Raw genomic sequence first — 14,248 nt, 5'->3', positions numbered from 1 at the left:
CTCCTCACCCTAGTCCCTTGAGGGGAAAAAAAAGAAAAAAAAACAGACTTTACTTTTGATTGTGGAAAGCTGTTTGTAAATAAGTAGAAGTGTGCTAAACTATTGACTGACTGTGTGTGTCTGTGAAAAATAGACTGATCTAGGGACCAGACTTTTCTGTGTCACTTAATAAAGCCACACCAAAATGTTTTACAGTGAATACGGACACACACTGACTCTGCTGCTGAATTCTTGTGATTGTGAATGCGGGAGAGCTGTGCTGTGACTGAGACTGATTGGAGTAGGCCTGTGTAGGTAGGGCTGTTGCCGCGTGCGTGCGTGCGTGCGTGTGTATGCGTGTACCTGTATGTCAGCCGCTGTGGCTCTGTTTGTTCCTCTGATGATCATTCCTGCTGGACTATGGAAACGGAGAATGAATGTGCAGATTGGAGCAGTGTAAAATATCTTTTTCCTCTCTTGCTCTCTGCTCATTACGATGTCATGAAATTTAAATGGGTTTAAATAAAAATGTGACATTACACCTCTTGGGTTGCACTGCGTGGATCAACTACTGTACTTTACATTTATTTTAGCACTTTACTTCTGCAGTCTCTGTCCTTGCCAAAAGGCTGAGCCACACGTTAGTATGAGCCAAGCTCTTCTGTTGTAGATGTCCTGGTTTAATAACCGCTCAATCACCCTCAGCTTTGGGTTTTTTCTTCTTTTTGTTCTTCCTCTTCTTGGTCTTCAGTCTCTCTGGTGGTGTCTCAGTACAGCTGGTCTCCTGTGCTGCCACCTCTGTTTCACTGAGACAGGTATCCTCTGGGGATGTGGCACAGACTAGGGGTCTGTGAGGGACAGAGGCCAATGCTGTTATTCTCGGACCATCATGTTTGGCCCATAGATCTTTAATAGACTAAAACTGAGTAATGCAGCCTGCAGTCAGAATGAGAGGTCAGACTCAAAAGCATATTTTTTCCAGTTTCATGACTAGTTCAGATTCAAAATGGACCATTTGGGACAACCAAATACATTGTTAGCAGAAAAATGTAATAATGATTTTGGTAAGGTACCATTATGAATTCCTGGATCTGCTGGATTTATTTTTGTACATCATAATGGTGATTATTTGCCATTTAAAGATCCTTTTCTGTTTTGAAAATTTCCAACCACAGCATATCAAACTGACTGAGCAGCATGCTTGCACTCACTGTATCTGTGGGCCCTTCTCCTCTTCCCCAAGGGTGCGCCGCTCAAGCATGGCCACGAAGAAGCCGTGGGTGCGGGTCTTGGCGGTGCTGGCACGCAGGCACTGCGTTAGAGGCTCCAGCCCCCGTTCAGGCCACTCTGGCAGGAGAGGCACCAGCCTACACAGGGGAAGATGGCAGGCAGTCAGTTACAGCAGGCCTACTGAGTCCTGGGCCAGCATTCTGAAAAGTCCTCAGAGTGGGGACAGTTAAGTGTGGAAATTTCTAATAAAATAAGTCCACTTTATCTAAGAAGTGTAGAATCTTTCAGAAAATAGTTCATAAAGCATTCAATCTTTTGATCACTCATAAAAAGGTACAAAGTTGAGAGTACTAATGAGGACTCCTAATAACTTGAGAGGATGTTCAAAGAAAATCATTGGTGCAGGTCACGAATGACCAAAATAAGCTTGTAATTCGCCGTCTGTGTAAAATCTGTTTGAAATCGATCTGATTACAGTCCAGTCACATCACTGACACAAAGGAATAATGCCAATCCCATAATAAAGAGGTGACAACACTACAGAACTTGAAAAATGCAGCTATGGGACTTCAATCTTAAAATGTCCAAATATAGTGTAGTGACACTGGTCATAATAATGGATGGCAATTTTGTTATTATGCCTCAAACTCACCGCACAGGAAAAGCTGTGAAAAGGCCAAATGAGATGCCTACATCCATATTTGGAGTCCTGCATTAGTATGCACGTTCATCAACATCATATGACCTTCACTGCAATGACTAATGCCACATTTTGTTTTCCATCTGAAAGTCTGTCCAAATTTTTTGCTGCAAGTTATTTTACAGCATCCGTACAAAGTCACATGACTTTATGAACATTTCCAGATGCAACGTTTTGGCGAGAATGAATTTAGGCTGAAATCCATTCTCAAAGAGTTACGCTGAGGACTTTTACACGAGTCACAGCTATGGACAATCATGGGCAGCGATGGACATTTCTTTGAGCCAAACAGTCGCTTACCATACTGAATTCAGCTTCTGTCCTAACTGACTCAGTTCGGTTTCTCTAAAACTTCTAGTAGTTCAAAACTTCATAGTTCTGTGGAATAGACCCTGACAACCTGCTAGATTAAGGCCCCAGAGGGCCACAGCTCAGCAGCACAAATTCACAAATATTATTACGTGGCTATTTTAATTGATCTGCAAATCAATTCCAACTCCAAAAAAAGGGAACACCATGTTGTGGTAGAGCTTGAAATAAAATGATCTCCTCTCTGAATTCATATCTTGACATGTAGTATTTCACCATATCTGGGTTCTCCACCCAGCAACAATAACAAAATACCTCATTTTGCACCAGGACTGACTGTAGTGTTTACGTCTATCTACCCCTGGCCAAATCAAAGCAACAAAGCAAGAAGTGCGTGCGTGTGATGTGTTGTGACCCCATCCTAACTGCAGTCATAATCTTGCTTGTAGCGAGTCCTCTCCATCAGTGTTCTCTTTCATTACCTGTAGCCCTTATTCTGCTGCAGGCAGGCGGCCACTACTTCCTCATTCTCCTGTGTATGTATGGAGCAGGTGGAGTACACCAGACGCTGCAGACGGGGGAATCGCAGGGCATGGTTCAGGCAGCGCAGCTGGAACGCTGCCAGGGCCTGCAATCGTCCTGCCTCCTCCTGGGGTTCTGAGCGGCTGTCTTGCAGGCACACCATACCTGAGAGGCACACACAGCACTGTCACGCCCCATACCTGAGTTACAGACACAGCATTGTCACACACAATGCATTACACACACAGCACTCTCACACAGCATACATGAGATACGTACATACATTTACTGCCCTGTCACATGCAGTCTCCCTTACACTCACATCCTGTCACACACCACCCTGCGCTACACTCACAGTTCGAACATATGCCCAAATCAAAACAATCATTAGCCCCTACCTGACCCACTGCAGGATGGGTCGAGTAGTATGTACTCCACCTGGCTGTACTCAGGACTCTCTGGGTTCACTTTCAGAAAGTCCTGATTGGCCAGCTGCTGACATGTGACACCAGCACGAAGTAGGAGGGTGCTCATGGTGGACAGACGCTTTGCATCCAGGTCAAAGGCAAACAGCTTCCTGATTGATGAGATAAGGACAGGATGATAAGACATTACTCGCGAAAAAGTATTGGCTGACTCAAATGGACGGTGACTTGGGCATTTAGAATACATACTAGAAATCTGTATCTAAATTTGAAAGCGAAATGGACCTTACCCCTTGTTGCCCATGATGGCAGCAAGGTGGCTGGTTTTATTCCCGGGAGCAGCACAAGCATCCAGGACGTGGGCCCCCTCAGGGGGGTTTAGGAGGTAGGCAGGGAGACAGCTGGCCTGCAGTGACACAGGACGGAGATGCAAGAAGTGAGATGATGGAACTCAGTCCACGTCAACGGATATATTTGCTTTTTGAATAGACCAGGCACTGACCTTGTCCTGCAAAATGATGTGTCCTGCCTGGTAGAGAAAGTGAGCATGAAAGTCCATTTTGGGAGGAAAGACGAGCAGATCAGGGAGGTGCAGATCAGACAGAAACGTTTTCCCAGACAGACTGGTCAGGTCTCCAAGCCTGCAGAATACACAACATAGTAACCATTGTACTTCGTACATAAAATTCCGCAGGAAGACATCAACCCTGAATTAGGCCACAAGGGCAGGGTTATATCATTTTCAGAACTGCATATGCATTCCTGTCGATGTCACATATCCTGACCCAGGTCAGAAACAAAATCCCAGAAGGCTCCACTCTACTTCCTGAGAAGATGTTTATGTGTATGTGATACAGGGGTACCAGGACTGACCTGCTGGCTTGTCCCTGGTATGAGAAACCCTCTCTTTTCAGGTAGTCAATGACATCTCCCACAGTGGTCTTCAATGTGTTCACACGCACATACCGTGGCAACTGATCACCTATGAAGCAGAGGGGTACAAGCTCATTTCAAGTTACATGACCTCTTTTAATGAAACATCCATGGTCAGATATCCTTTGAAATGTCTGACTTTTGATAGTTCTCCTGAGTCTAAGGAACAAATAATGGTATTTATTTGCAGTCTAACGTACCCAAAACAATTTGTGGCCATTGTGATACTCAAAACAACGCACCCTCAACCTGCTGACTGCTTGTGGACAACAGGTCCTGGTTGCGGCTGACCTTCCTCTGGACCTTCAAGCGGGCCAGTGTGGATTGCAATCGGGATTTATGTTTCATCATCATAGCCTTCCAGCTCCCACCACATTTCAACCCCTGTCCAATCAGGAAATCGTACACAAGAACCTGGGGAAAGATGCAGAGTAGTTGTTATGTCAGCTGTGGACAAGTTGTGGTGACAACCCAATAATATTCATCTTAAGGAGATGCACTGAAGTCCCCAGTGTTAGTATAAAATCAGTTACTTTGGCTAGGTTCATTTTGAGTTTTGTCTCCTTCAGCAGTTTGGTTGTGGTGATGATGTCCTCAAGCACAGGAGAGAATTTCTGTGTCTCGCAGACCAAGGCAAAGAGCTGCTTGATGTTCTAAGAGAAACAGAGTCAAGCACACACATTACTTTGTTTAACAGCGTATCACAGTTACCATACATTGCCAAGTGTTTTGTTTACAGCCAGATTTCATTTGATTATCAACTTAATAGTAGCTAGTTGACTAAAAGTAGTTTAAAAGTATTTGACAGGGGCTCTGGCTGCCAGCATCAATTTCAAACCTGCAGTAGGCTACTATAATGGTCAGCTAACTGCCAACCATTTTCCTTGAATGAAAAACTGTGACCTATCTAGCAAACCGTTAGGAAATACAGTAAGCTAGTATAGGAGGCGAATCAGCTACAACGCCAAATGACAGTCTGTGGCTATTCAAGCCACAGTATGACAGTCTGTGGCTATTCAAGAGACTCCCACTGATTAAAATAAAATGATCAAATTCAAAAAGTGCCAGAAATGAAGAAAAAAGATCGTCTTACCTGAAATTTACTGTCGTACACCAAAGTTTTCACAGCCCCCTCTTTACGCTCCACTTTGTCAAGAATCTCAGCGGCTTTTAAATATAAAGCCATAGCTAGCAAGTTAGAGATATCCCCAGTCAATCGATATTTATTACATAGGTATAATTACTTGAATGTTAGTTGAAATGCTGATTGCAAGAAAATTCCATTCAAATCCTGCATGCCCGCACTGCCTCACGCGTGTATTTCCTTTACATAAATCCCTTTACGGACTGCTGCAAACTCAACTTCATTCGCGACACATCGATTGACGTCAGTCATCGCTGAAGAACTTCGGCCAATGAATAAATCAGGCAATGTAGTTTTTAGTATAGTTTCAATCATTTAAAATATTTATTTAAAAAATATATTAATTTTTTTTATAAATTAAAAATTTCGTATGCACATAGTTTCCATTTCATACATGTTTATATATAGTTGGCTATTTATATATACATATACATACACACACACATATACGTCTAAGTATTTCTTCATATTTGTCTCAGATGATTGCTATTGCTAAGCTGTTGTGTTTGTGTGCACAACTTCTAAGAAACTATCATGTGTTTCACGCAAGATAGGTTTAAGTTTTTATGGTTTTGACAGAAAGGCATTTCATTTGTTGGAATATACTTGGATGGTCTACAAAATTATCTGTATATATCTGTATTGTTGCCGATTTGCAAAAAAAAGGGTGAAAGCTTATAAACTTTAGTGCTTATAAAGCACTAAACACTTGCCCATATTGATATTTGCAGTGTAGATTTCCCTGAATCAGTTTTATTTTTGGCTTATCTATGTCTCGCACCAAAACCACATGCTGCATAAATTTGTATTCAGAAGCAGCAAATGCAGTCAGCCCGATTTTCACAACTACTTTCCACTTGCGCTCAGTCAACGACCTCATAGCACTTACAGAGGGCGTTCTTTCCACTGGGAGGGCAAGCGAGTGGGTGGTAAAGTATCGCGAGGTCATGCGTACGATTAACGAGCGAAAAGCGATTCGCTCGGAGAAGGAATAAGAAAAGCGGAAAAGAGACCAAGATAGAGTACTGCAAGCTTTAAACATGTCCGGACGGTCAGTTCGAGCCGAGACCCGAAGTCGCGCTAAAGATGACATTAAGAAGGTCATGGCGGCTATAGAAAGGGTTCGTAGATGGTAAGTGAAAATAAACGGAACGAGAGAAATATCTTATAAACGTTTCTTAAACAGAAACTTTAGTAGGCAGGAAGTAGGCACGAGTTTGGTACGCAATGACAGTAATTGTAGCCAATAACAAGAAAGTTAAACCAACCGTCCAATCGATTAGTGGCTTCTTGTTGAGACGTGGTATCAATTTGAGGATTTTGAAAGGCTGATTCGGAGGATTGCGTAAAACAAAGGAGTGTTCAGCTGTCAAAATGAGATTTAGAGGACAGCAATTCCGCTATGTTTTATGTGGATGTTGGAGTTGCTAATATCTTATTGAGAGATCCATCTTTTTTCTTCTCATTGTGAATTCCTTAGAGAACCCAAGTTTGAAGACATACAGCTGACTACTCGGCCAGATAATGGTAGCAGATAAGGATTATCACAACCCGATTCAAACGCCTGTCATCGAACTTTACACTTCGTGTTTAATTTGATAATATGTTACCTTACATTATTTTGTGGAAGCAGAACTCATTACTCCACTTTAAGCAATTAGCTGTTATTATTGATGACTGATTGAAAAATTATGGTTTGACGAAACTTAGGTAACGAAATATAAGTTTAATATTTTCTCCTATACTACATGACCGTACGTACTCTATTTATCTATTTGTATCAGTCAGTTAAAGATAGATGCATGTCCATATAGGTTAGATGTAATCAAAAATATGATGATGTGGCTTTCTTGGACAAAGACCCAAAACGTTGGACATTTACATTGAAAAGGAGGTGGTACAGGGATTTCTTCATGTTCTGTGTAAATATATATTGACAATTGCCCTAATCATAAAAGTACTGTCGTTTTTCTTAGGGAGAAGAAGTGGGTGACTGTGGGGGACACATCTTTGCAAATATTTAAGTGGGTGCCCGTAGTAGACACAAAAGAGGTAGGATAAGTTATTTTATACCTGTATAAAGGGTTTGTAACTGAATAATGGGTATAATTTATACCCATCATAAGTGGACTATATTTTATGTTATTCAGGCACAATTACCACACTGTCGTACTATTTAATCAATTGTGTCACAATGCAACCATTATTTTTCACCCCATAAAGGCGTTTCAGTTGAATGAGTGCAAATTATTGACATATCATTTGTGCAAATGATTGTGATCAACAAATGTGGTGTTACACAGATCTGAAAGTAAACTACTCTCTCTCTCCTCTGCATTTCACCATTGCTTTTCCCTACAGAAAGACAGGAGTAAAGTCAATGTAGATGGAGCAAGGGGGCTCAAGAAGTTTTCTGCAGACACGGTCTCAGAAAATGCTCGCTCAGTCTTGCTGGACTTCCAGGGTAGGGAAATATCCTAATGGTTAAGGTAACTCTGAGAGGAATTTGGTCCTTTGCACTCCAGAGGCCTGTTCTCTTCCTCATCGTTTGTGTTTTGTCACAGATGAGAACAGCAACCAGAGCTCCCTGTCTGACATTTACCAGCCCAAAGTTGACAGTAGCAGCAACTCCAGCCCGCAGGCCAGTGAGCCAGTCAGCCCCGCCCATACCTCTGACTTCCGCACAGACGACTCACAGCCTCCCATGCTGGGCCAAGAGAGCATGGAGGGTGAGGGTGCAGAACCGTAATGCGCACACAGACGCTCTCACTCTAAGAGCTCCATTACCCGTAATGTACACTTCTGCTTGATACTGACAAATGGACAGCACAAGAGCAAGAGCTGAAGGACGAACACTCCTACCACTTAGTGTCTGTTTGTCTGTAGTGTCCCTTGAAAAAGGTTTTTCAAGGAGGTTTTGTTGTTTATCATGTCAGTTTTACCTGTACATTTTTCACATTCTGTTACTGCGTCTCTGCTTTTTCTTTAAACATTATTTGTGTTATCACCTCACAGAATAAGTCACATACTTATAGTGTATTACAGCCTCATGTCATGTTTCAACATTTTTTTTGTTTTTGAATTTGCACCCAGGGCCATCACTGCAGATATGTAATGTTGCTGACGAGCCACCAACACTGATTAAGGAGGACCTACTACCCCTCACTGCTCAGGTAAAGCACCCTTTCCCCCTCAGTGTAACTTGCTCAGGATGGTTAAAGGACATGAGCATTCTACAATAGCTGTGGGAAAACTCACTATAACCTATAATAAGAATGTTGCACTTTCTGTGTCACTTTCTCATTGCGATAAAGAACTTTTATCTTTATCGCTTAGCTGTTCTATGTGTACATGTTTCATAGCTTCCTTTTCTTGCATTGTGTCTTGTTTTTTTCTTCAGGAGGAAGAGGAATGTTCAGGAGCACCACCACTGAAGAAAGTTTGTACAGAGCAGAACCCAGTCCTACAGGCAACAACTCTGAGCTAACTTACAATAGACTTTAATCAGTTAGCAAATTGCGCTGCTCTTTATGCTTGGGAAGAGCTGTCAAAGACACACCAAGATCCACACCTCTCAGTATTCAGCAGAATGAGTGTATATTAAATACACCCAGGAAAGGGTACTTCAAAAGAACATTTTCTTTTGCAAGTGTTGCATCATGGCAGAATTTCTTAGGTGCTGTTTCACTGGAGACACCCCGTACAAACAGCAAATGACTATCATCTGCAAACAATAAGCAATTTGGAACAAACAGTTGAACAGCAGTCATGCTTGATATATAATTTTAAAGGGTTTGTTTCCTGTTCAGCCTTGAGTCAAAATTTAATATGAATATGTTTGATTGTCAGTGCATGTATTTTGATCATTGTCAGTTGGATGTTTAATTTAATATATCAAAGCTAAATCTTTTCAGAAAGACAAAACCAGTTACCCACCAATTAATATGTTAGTTTCAAATGACCTCTATTTACTGTACAGGGTCTAGAATAGTCTGAGAAACGCTCATTATAAAACACGGAGAAAATAAGTTCAAAATGGGTTCATATTGTGGACATCTGACATTTTTACACTAATTATTCAGGACCAGGGCTATTTTAGTTGTTAACATATTGTTTCAATGGGCTTGCTTATGGATCTGCTTTGTATTTAAAACATATTTCACATTTGCATATTTATTTTCAATTTAAAAGACACCTAAGATACTGTCCTTTCAATACATATCAAATTTCACTAATGTCATAGCACCTTCAAAATACCAGTACAGCTCTCTAATATAATTTGGATTCATGTATTTCAAGAAGAATAATCTCATGAGAATGAGTTGTTTCAGTGAATATTTCTCTTTTTAGCATGTATACAGAGTGTTGTTGGTATATATTTTTTAAATTAGCACTTTTAAATTATGAAACAATTTGGTATGGCATTTTATTGCATCTGAAAAGCTGAACTGTGCAGGTATCCTGTCTGTTTCTTATTTGGTCCACTTAACTGGCGTTATTACATTACCTAATTTTTCCCAAATGGCTTTCAGGTTCTCAGTATTAGTGGCTCACTTTTGAAAACAATTTAAGCACTTAATCTGACATCACTTCTAAACATGATGCCTGCTCTCTTGAGCTACAGATGACACAGCACCGTTAGTTTACCAGTGTTTCCTGGGTAGTTTGCTAGTTAAATACCCATATTGAGTCACAGATTCAGCATATTGGGCCAACAAATACATGGTTTAAAAAAAATACTGATATTTGAAATATTGGCAGCCGTAAGTATTTGCCTGCATTTGAAATATAAGGTTTGATGTTCAATATGTTCTTGTTTTACCACTTGACTACTCTCCATGGAAAGTTATACTCAAGGCAAAATGGTTTTGGTTAAAGCTGAGCTATGCATTTTTGTACACAAAATCTTTGATTAGTCACGTTGCATATACTGATACGTTTTATTACATCTCCCTTTTGCAGTATCTGCAAATCTTTTGATGCAAAGAGTCCTCATAGGCCTGTAATGTTCTAAGAGAGAATAGGTCTGCACAATTTGTTCTTTTAGAAATATTCCTTTTTGTTTGATCTGTAGTGTCCTCAGAGTATTTCTTTGTTTTTATTTTTTTGTAATGAGAATGAATTTTGGAATATAGTTTGTAAAAACTATTTTTTTCAAAACTGACAAAGTATTTTTCTGTAATTGACAAGAACAAAGAATGTTATAAAAGATCTACAGATTTGGATTAATGATCGTCTGTGTTTTTCTCAAACATCATCCATGGTATTCTCCATTATTAGTGAAGGCATCATTAAGGATGACAATTACACACCATGAATATGTTAGTTCTTCTGCCTTTAAAAATGTGAATAAACATTGGAATTACAGTTTCATCCTTAATGTCTTCACCCTCTGATCAAAACCATTTTCTGTTGATTACTCTTGGTCTTCAGTTAACATGGTGATTTCTCAAAGTTGGTAACATCAGAAGGGAAATACTAAATTTCCCAAATTTGTTGATCTAATATTTTTTTTTCTTACAACATTTGTGTGATCGTTGTTCAAATACCTATGAAACGTCTCTTGGCTGCTTGCATTTTTACAAAATAGCTAATCACAGGATTAAATCAGGAAACTGATAAATTCTCTTTGAAATCCACTCAGTTGGGTGTTTTAAAATGCTAAACTACAATTTGTAATAAAGTCTCTTGTAGTTTAGTCCACAAAAACACATCGACCCTTACACTTTAAGATACGTACTGGCCTTGCTGAATTACATCAGTCATGCCTGGATGTTCAAGTGTTTTGTACATCTGGTCATGACTGGTTTAACAAATCAACATGATAGCTGGTATGAATGATCTTAAGACTATAGGGATAATTCAAAATTAAGTACATTGATCTACAAAAAGGGTTTCAAATTGGACAGAATGTGCATTGAAAATACAATTCTTCTCTCACCTTTATGCATTGGGGCAAGACTAACTTGATTCTTTTGAAAATTCCTTGATTATGTGTAGTATGTGCTCTCCCTTACAGCATGTGTGCTATCGTAACAACATGGACATCTATTAGCACAGTTTTAACAAAGCGTTTGTTAGTACCATCACAACCATACATAAATGGCAAATAGCACTAAATTAACTACCAAAAATACTTGGGGAAGTTGCAATAGTGTAAAGAAGCTGATGTGTGCACTGGAAACACTTGCCTACTTTGTTTTTTTATGTTGCAAAGACAGTTATAAACAGGTCATGACATTAAATCTAAAGCAATGATAATAGCTGTGTCTGACTGGGGTTATAAGGAGAACTTATAGATTTGTATATATAAAGAGTATGTTTCATTAAAACCAGAGAAGTGTTTACATCTGATTCCAGTACCATGGCTTCCTTAGCAGGTGCACATCTGTTATCTGTCTTGTTTTTCCTATGCGTTAGCTGTCTGTTATCTGTTTCACTGTTGTGGTTTTTTCACTTTTCAGCCTTCAGTCATTCTTCAAGAAAGAAGATGAAACTGATGTTGTATGGGTAATATAACAGCCTTTTGGTTTCTGTGGCCAACAGAAGCTTGCATTATGTGAACACTCTATAATTGATCAACATATAATATAACACCATGCTTTGTGTGGATTTTCTTACCATGGGGCTCCATATCAGTCAAAACAGGCTTGTTTTGTCATCCAGATATGTCTCTCCAATGACAATGTAGCCAGGGAATCGACAAACTATATTTTTTGGAATGAGAGTACACTGTAAAATGAACATTAAATGAAAAAAAAATCCTGTTGGTGTGCGAGTGTGTGCAGTAAGATCTGTTACTGGTACCTATTTGCAGTCAGTGACACTCTCCCTGGGGTCCCACTAACTTATTGCAGGAGAGAATTCTATTGTAGATGCTGTTGTGGTGTTTCATGCATCAAGTTACCTAGGAAATATACCTATTAATCCCTATTAACCAATGTTGTACTCCTAGGTTCTTTCCCTGGATGTCTGGTATTCTTACAGGAATGACAGCTGCTGTTGCCTGGTAGTTTCCAACATCCACAGGGCCTTGTATTTTACACATTGAAAGCTCAAAGAGATACATATCACATACTCTAAAGAGGAACAGGGCCATTTGAAAATCACAAGGCCAGTTTGAACTAATTCAGAAAGCGCACAATGCTTTTAACTACATTGTAATTACATAACAATTGATTCCATGTCTTATTGAGATGTACATTTCGTCTTTCATGTAAACATACTGGTCATATGATGTTTACAGAACAATAGAAGTTAGGAGGTTGTCCAAAAATCACTGGCTGCAGTGTATCTTTTTGGTTGGCTAGATCACAATGATAGAGTTACAACCCCCTAGTAGGTCATATGATGTAATGGCCAAATTGAATTATGTGTAATTATATATATATATATATATATATATATATGGAAGTGGTCTTCAGGGTTAGGCTAATTTTTCATGTGGAGATTTATTTCAGAGTGCATTGTATTTGGAATGGTATGGTTCCTTTGTTTTCTCATGTATTGCGTTGCAGTTACATGTTGATCAATACACACACCATTGTGACATTATGTGTGGCACTGATGCTTGGCCATATGCAGTTAGTGGTGTCCTATTTGTGCAACTTTTAATGCCACTTTATTAGATGCACTTTGTAAGTTGCTCTGGATAAGTGTCTGCTAAATGACAATAAGGCAATGCAATGTAATATAAAAAAAAGTAGTAGGATTGCAGAGTTTGCTCCACTTGCCTTCACAAATATCTAATTCAGAGTGTCACTGCACTGTTCTCTCCAGAAGCTTTTCAGAAGGCATTAACATAAATTCTGGGGATGTGAGTGCTCTCAAAGACGTTAACAGCAGCACTGCATCAATGTCTGAAAAACAGAACCTCAGGAGTGCCATCCAGTGAGGTCCACTTGACTGGACTAGCAATCATATGTTCAGCCCTATTTCCTGACTGTTGCACTGACAATACAACATCCTGGGCCCACAAAATCTTTTAATGATTTCAAGAGATAGTAACTGTGTGCTTAACCAATCAGAGTCTAGTGTGCTGACTCCCCTGAATCACCATTGGTTGTCAAAAACATGTTTTTTGTTATTATTATTAGTAGTAGTAGTAGTAATAGTATTGTTGTTGTTGTTGTCCTAAAAAAATGAAACATAAGGAATATATTCTTATACTCATTATCTTTGGCATCTTTACAACATTATTGTTTGTCTTTTACTTTCATTGTAAAAGCCTGCAGCCTTTCCAATGACGGACTATGGATGAGACTACTTATTGAGCCCAAGAAGCCATACTTGAGTGTGCACAGGTGGGGAGCACCATTTCCAGTCCAGTGAAATGTATCCTTCAGTGGAACCTTCATATTACCTGATGCACAGTTTAGAGCTTCACATACAGTGCATTACCCAAAAATCCCACCCATGAACAATATAATTCTAAACAGACGGTCATAATGTACATATAAAGTAGCAAAGAGAAACTTTTGGGTTATAGTAACTTTACTGCCAAATACTGAGTTAGAGCACGTTATGTGACTATAAGGTAAGAAGGTAAGCAGTAAATATTGAATTGCAGCTTATGTTGTCAATGGACAGCTGCTGGTCAAGCCAAGGAGCTCATTGTGAGAGAAAACAAAGGAGATATTCTACACAACACTACACAAGTGAATAGTAAACACCAGTCACTGTAAAACTTGTGGGATTACAACGTGGTTCGTTAAATAACGTGTGTATTTTTTATTTAATATGCTTGTGTCGTTAATATGAACTGGACTGTCGCAAACGCCATTGTCTCCAAATCAATTTCTTATACGTTGCCATTTCAGAATGAGACGTACGTCAACTTTAGAGTTGCAAGACGCATCAAAATGCACTCGAAATCACGACATCTTATTATTACTTCGATGACGGACGAACAATTCGACTCTCTCGGTTGTCACCACCTGACCTTTAACCCTTCATTTCAACCTAACACAAAATCCTTCAACCGGGGGCGGGGATATACCAGTATGG

The 14,248-nt window shown here is 39.7% G+C and overlaps 2 protein-coding genes across 2 annotated transcripts; one reads left to right on the top strand and one right to left on the bottom strand.

Annotated features, from left to right (window-relative positions):
* Positions 1 to 596: 596 nt before the first annotated feature.
* On the bottom strand, positions 597 to 5,418 carry nsun5 (NOP2/Sun RNA methyltransferase 5). Its single transcript, XM_036537266.1, has 10 exons — positions 5,192 to 5,418; positions 4,632 to 4,751; positions 4,341 to 4,512; positions 4,039 to 4,147; positions 3,668 to 3,806; positions 3,456 to 3,571; positions 3,139 to 3,317; positions 2,701 to 2,905; positions 1,191 to 1,346; positions 597 to 827 (listed from the first exon to the last, which is right to left on the bottom strand). Exons 1-10 carry the CDS (start codon positions 5,282 to 5,284, stop codon positions 671 to 673), a joined length of 1,446 nt encoding a protein of 481 aa, XP_036393159.1. The 5' UTR covers positions 5,285 to 5,418; the 3' UTR covers positions 597 to 670.
* Positions 5,419 to 6,233: 815 nt separating this feature from the next.
* On the top strand, positions 6,234 to 9,491 carry LOC118783228 (B-cell CLL/lymphoma 7 protein family member B-A-like). The gene is made up of 6 exons (XM_036536988.1): positions 6,234 to 6,374; positions 7,219 to 7,294; positions 7,604 to 7,706; positions 7,807 to 7,971; positions 8,336 to 8,415; positions 8,643 to 9,491. The coding sequence occupies exons 1-6, from the start codon at positions 6,283 to 6,285 to the stop codon at positions 8,727 to 8,729; spliced, it is 603 nt and encodes a 200-aa protein (XP_036392881.1). The 5' UTR covers positions 6,234 to 6,282; the 3' UTR covers positions 8,730 to 9,491.
* The last annotated feature ends 4,757 nt before the right edge of the window (positions 9,492 to 14,248 follow it).

The sequence above is a fragment of the Megalops cyprinoides genome, chromosome 9 (genome assembly GCF_013368585.1).
Source record: "Megalops cyprinoides isolate fMegCyp1 chromosome 9, fMegCyp1.pri, whole genome shotgun sequence".
In the NCBI taxonomy this organism is placed as follows: Eukaryota; Metazoa; Chordata; class Actinopteri; order Elopiformes; family Megalopidae; genus Megalops; species Megalops cyprinoides.
This window is presented reverse-complemented; position numbering and strand designations above follow the sequence as displayed.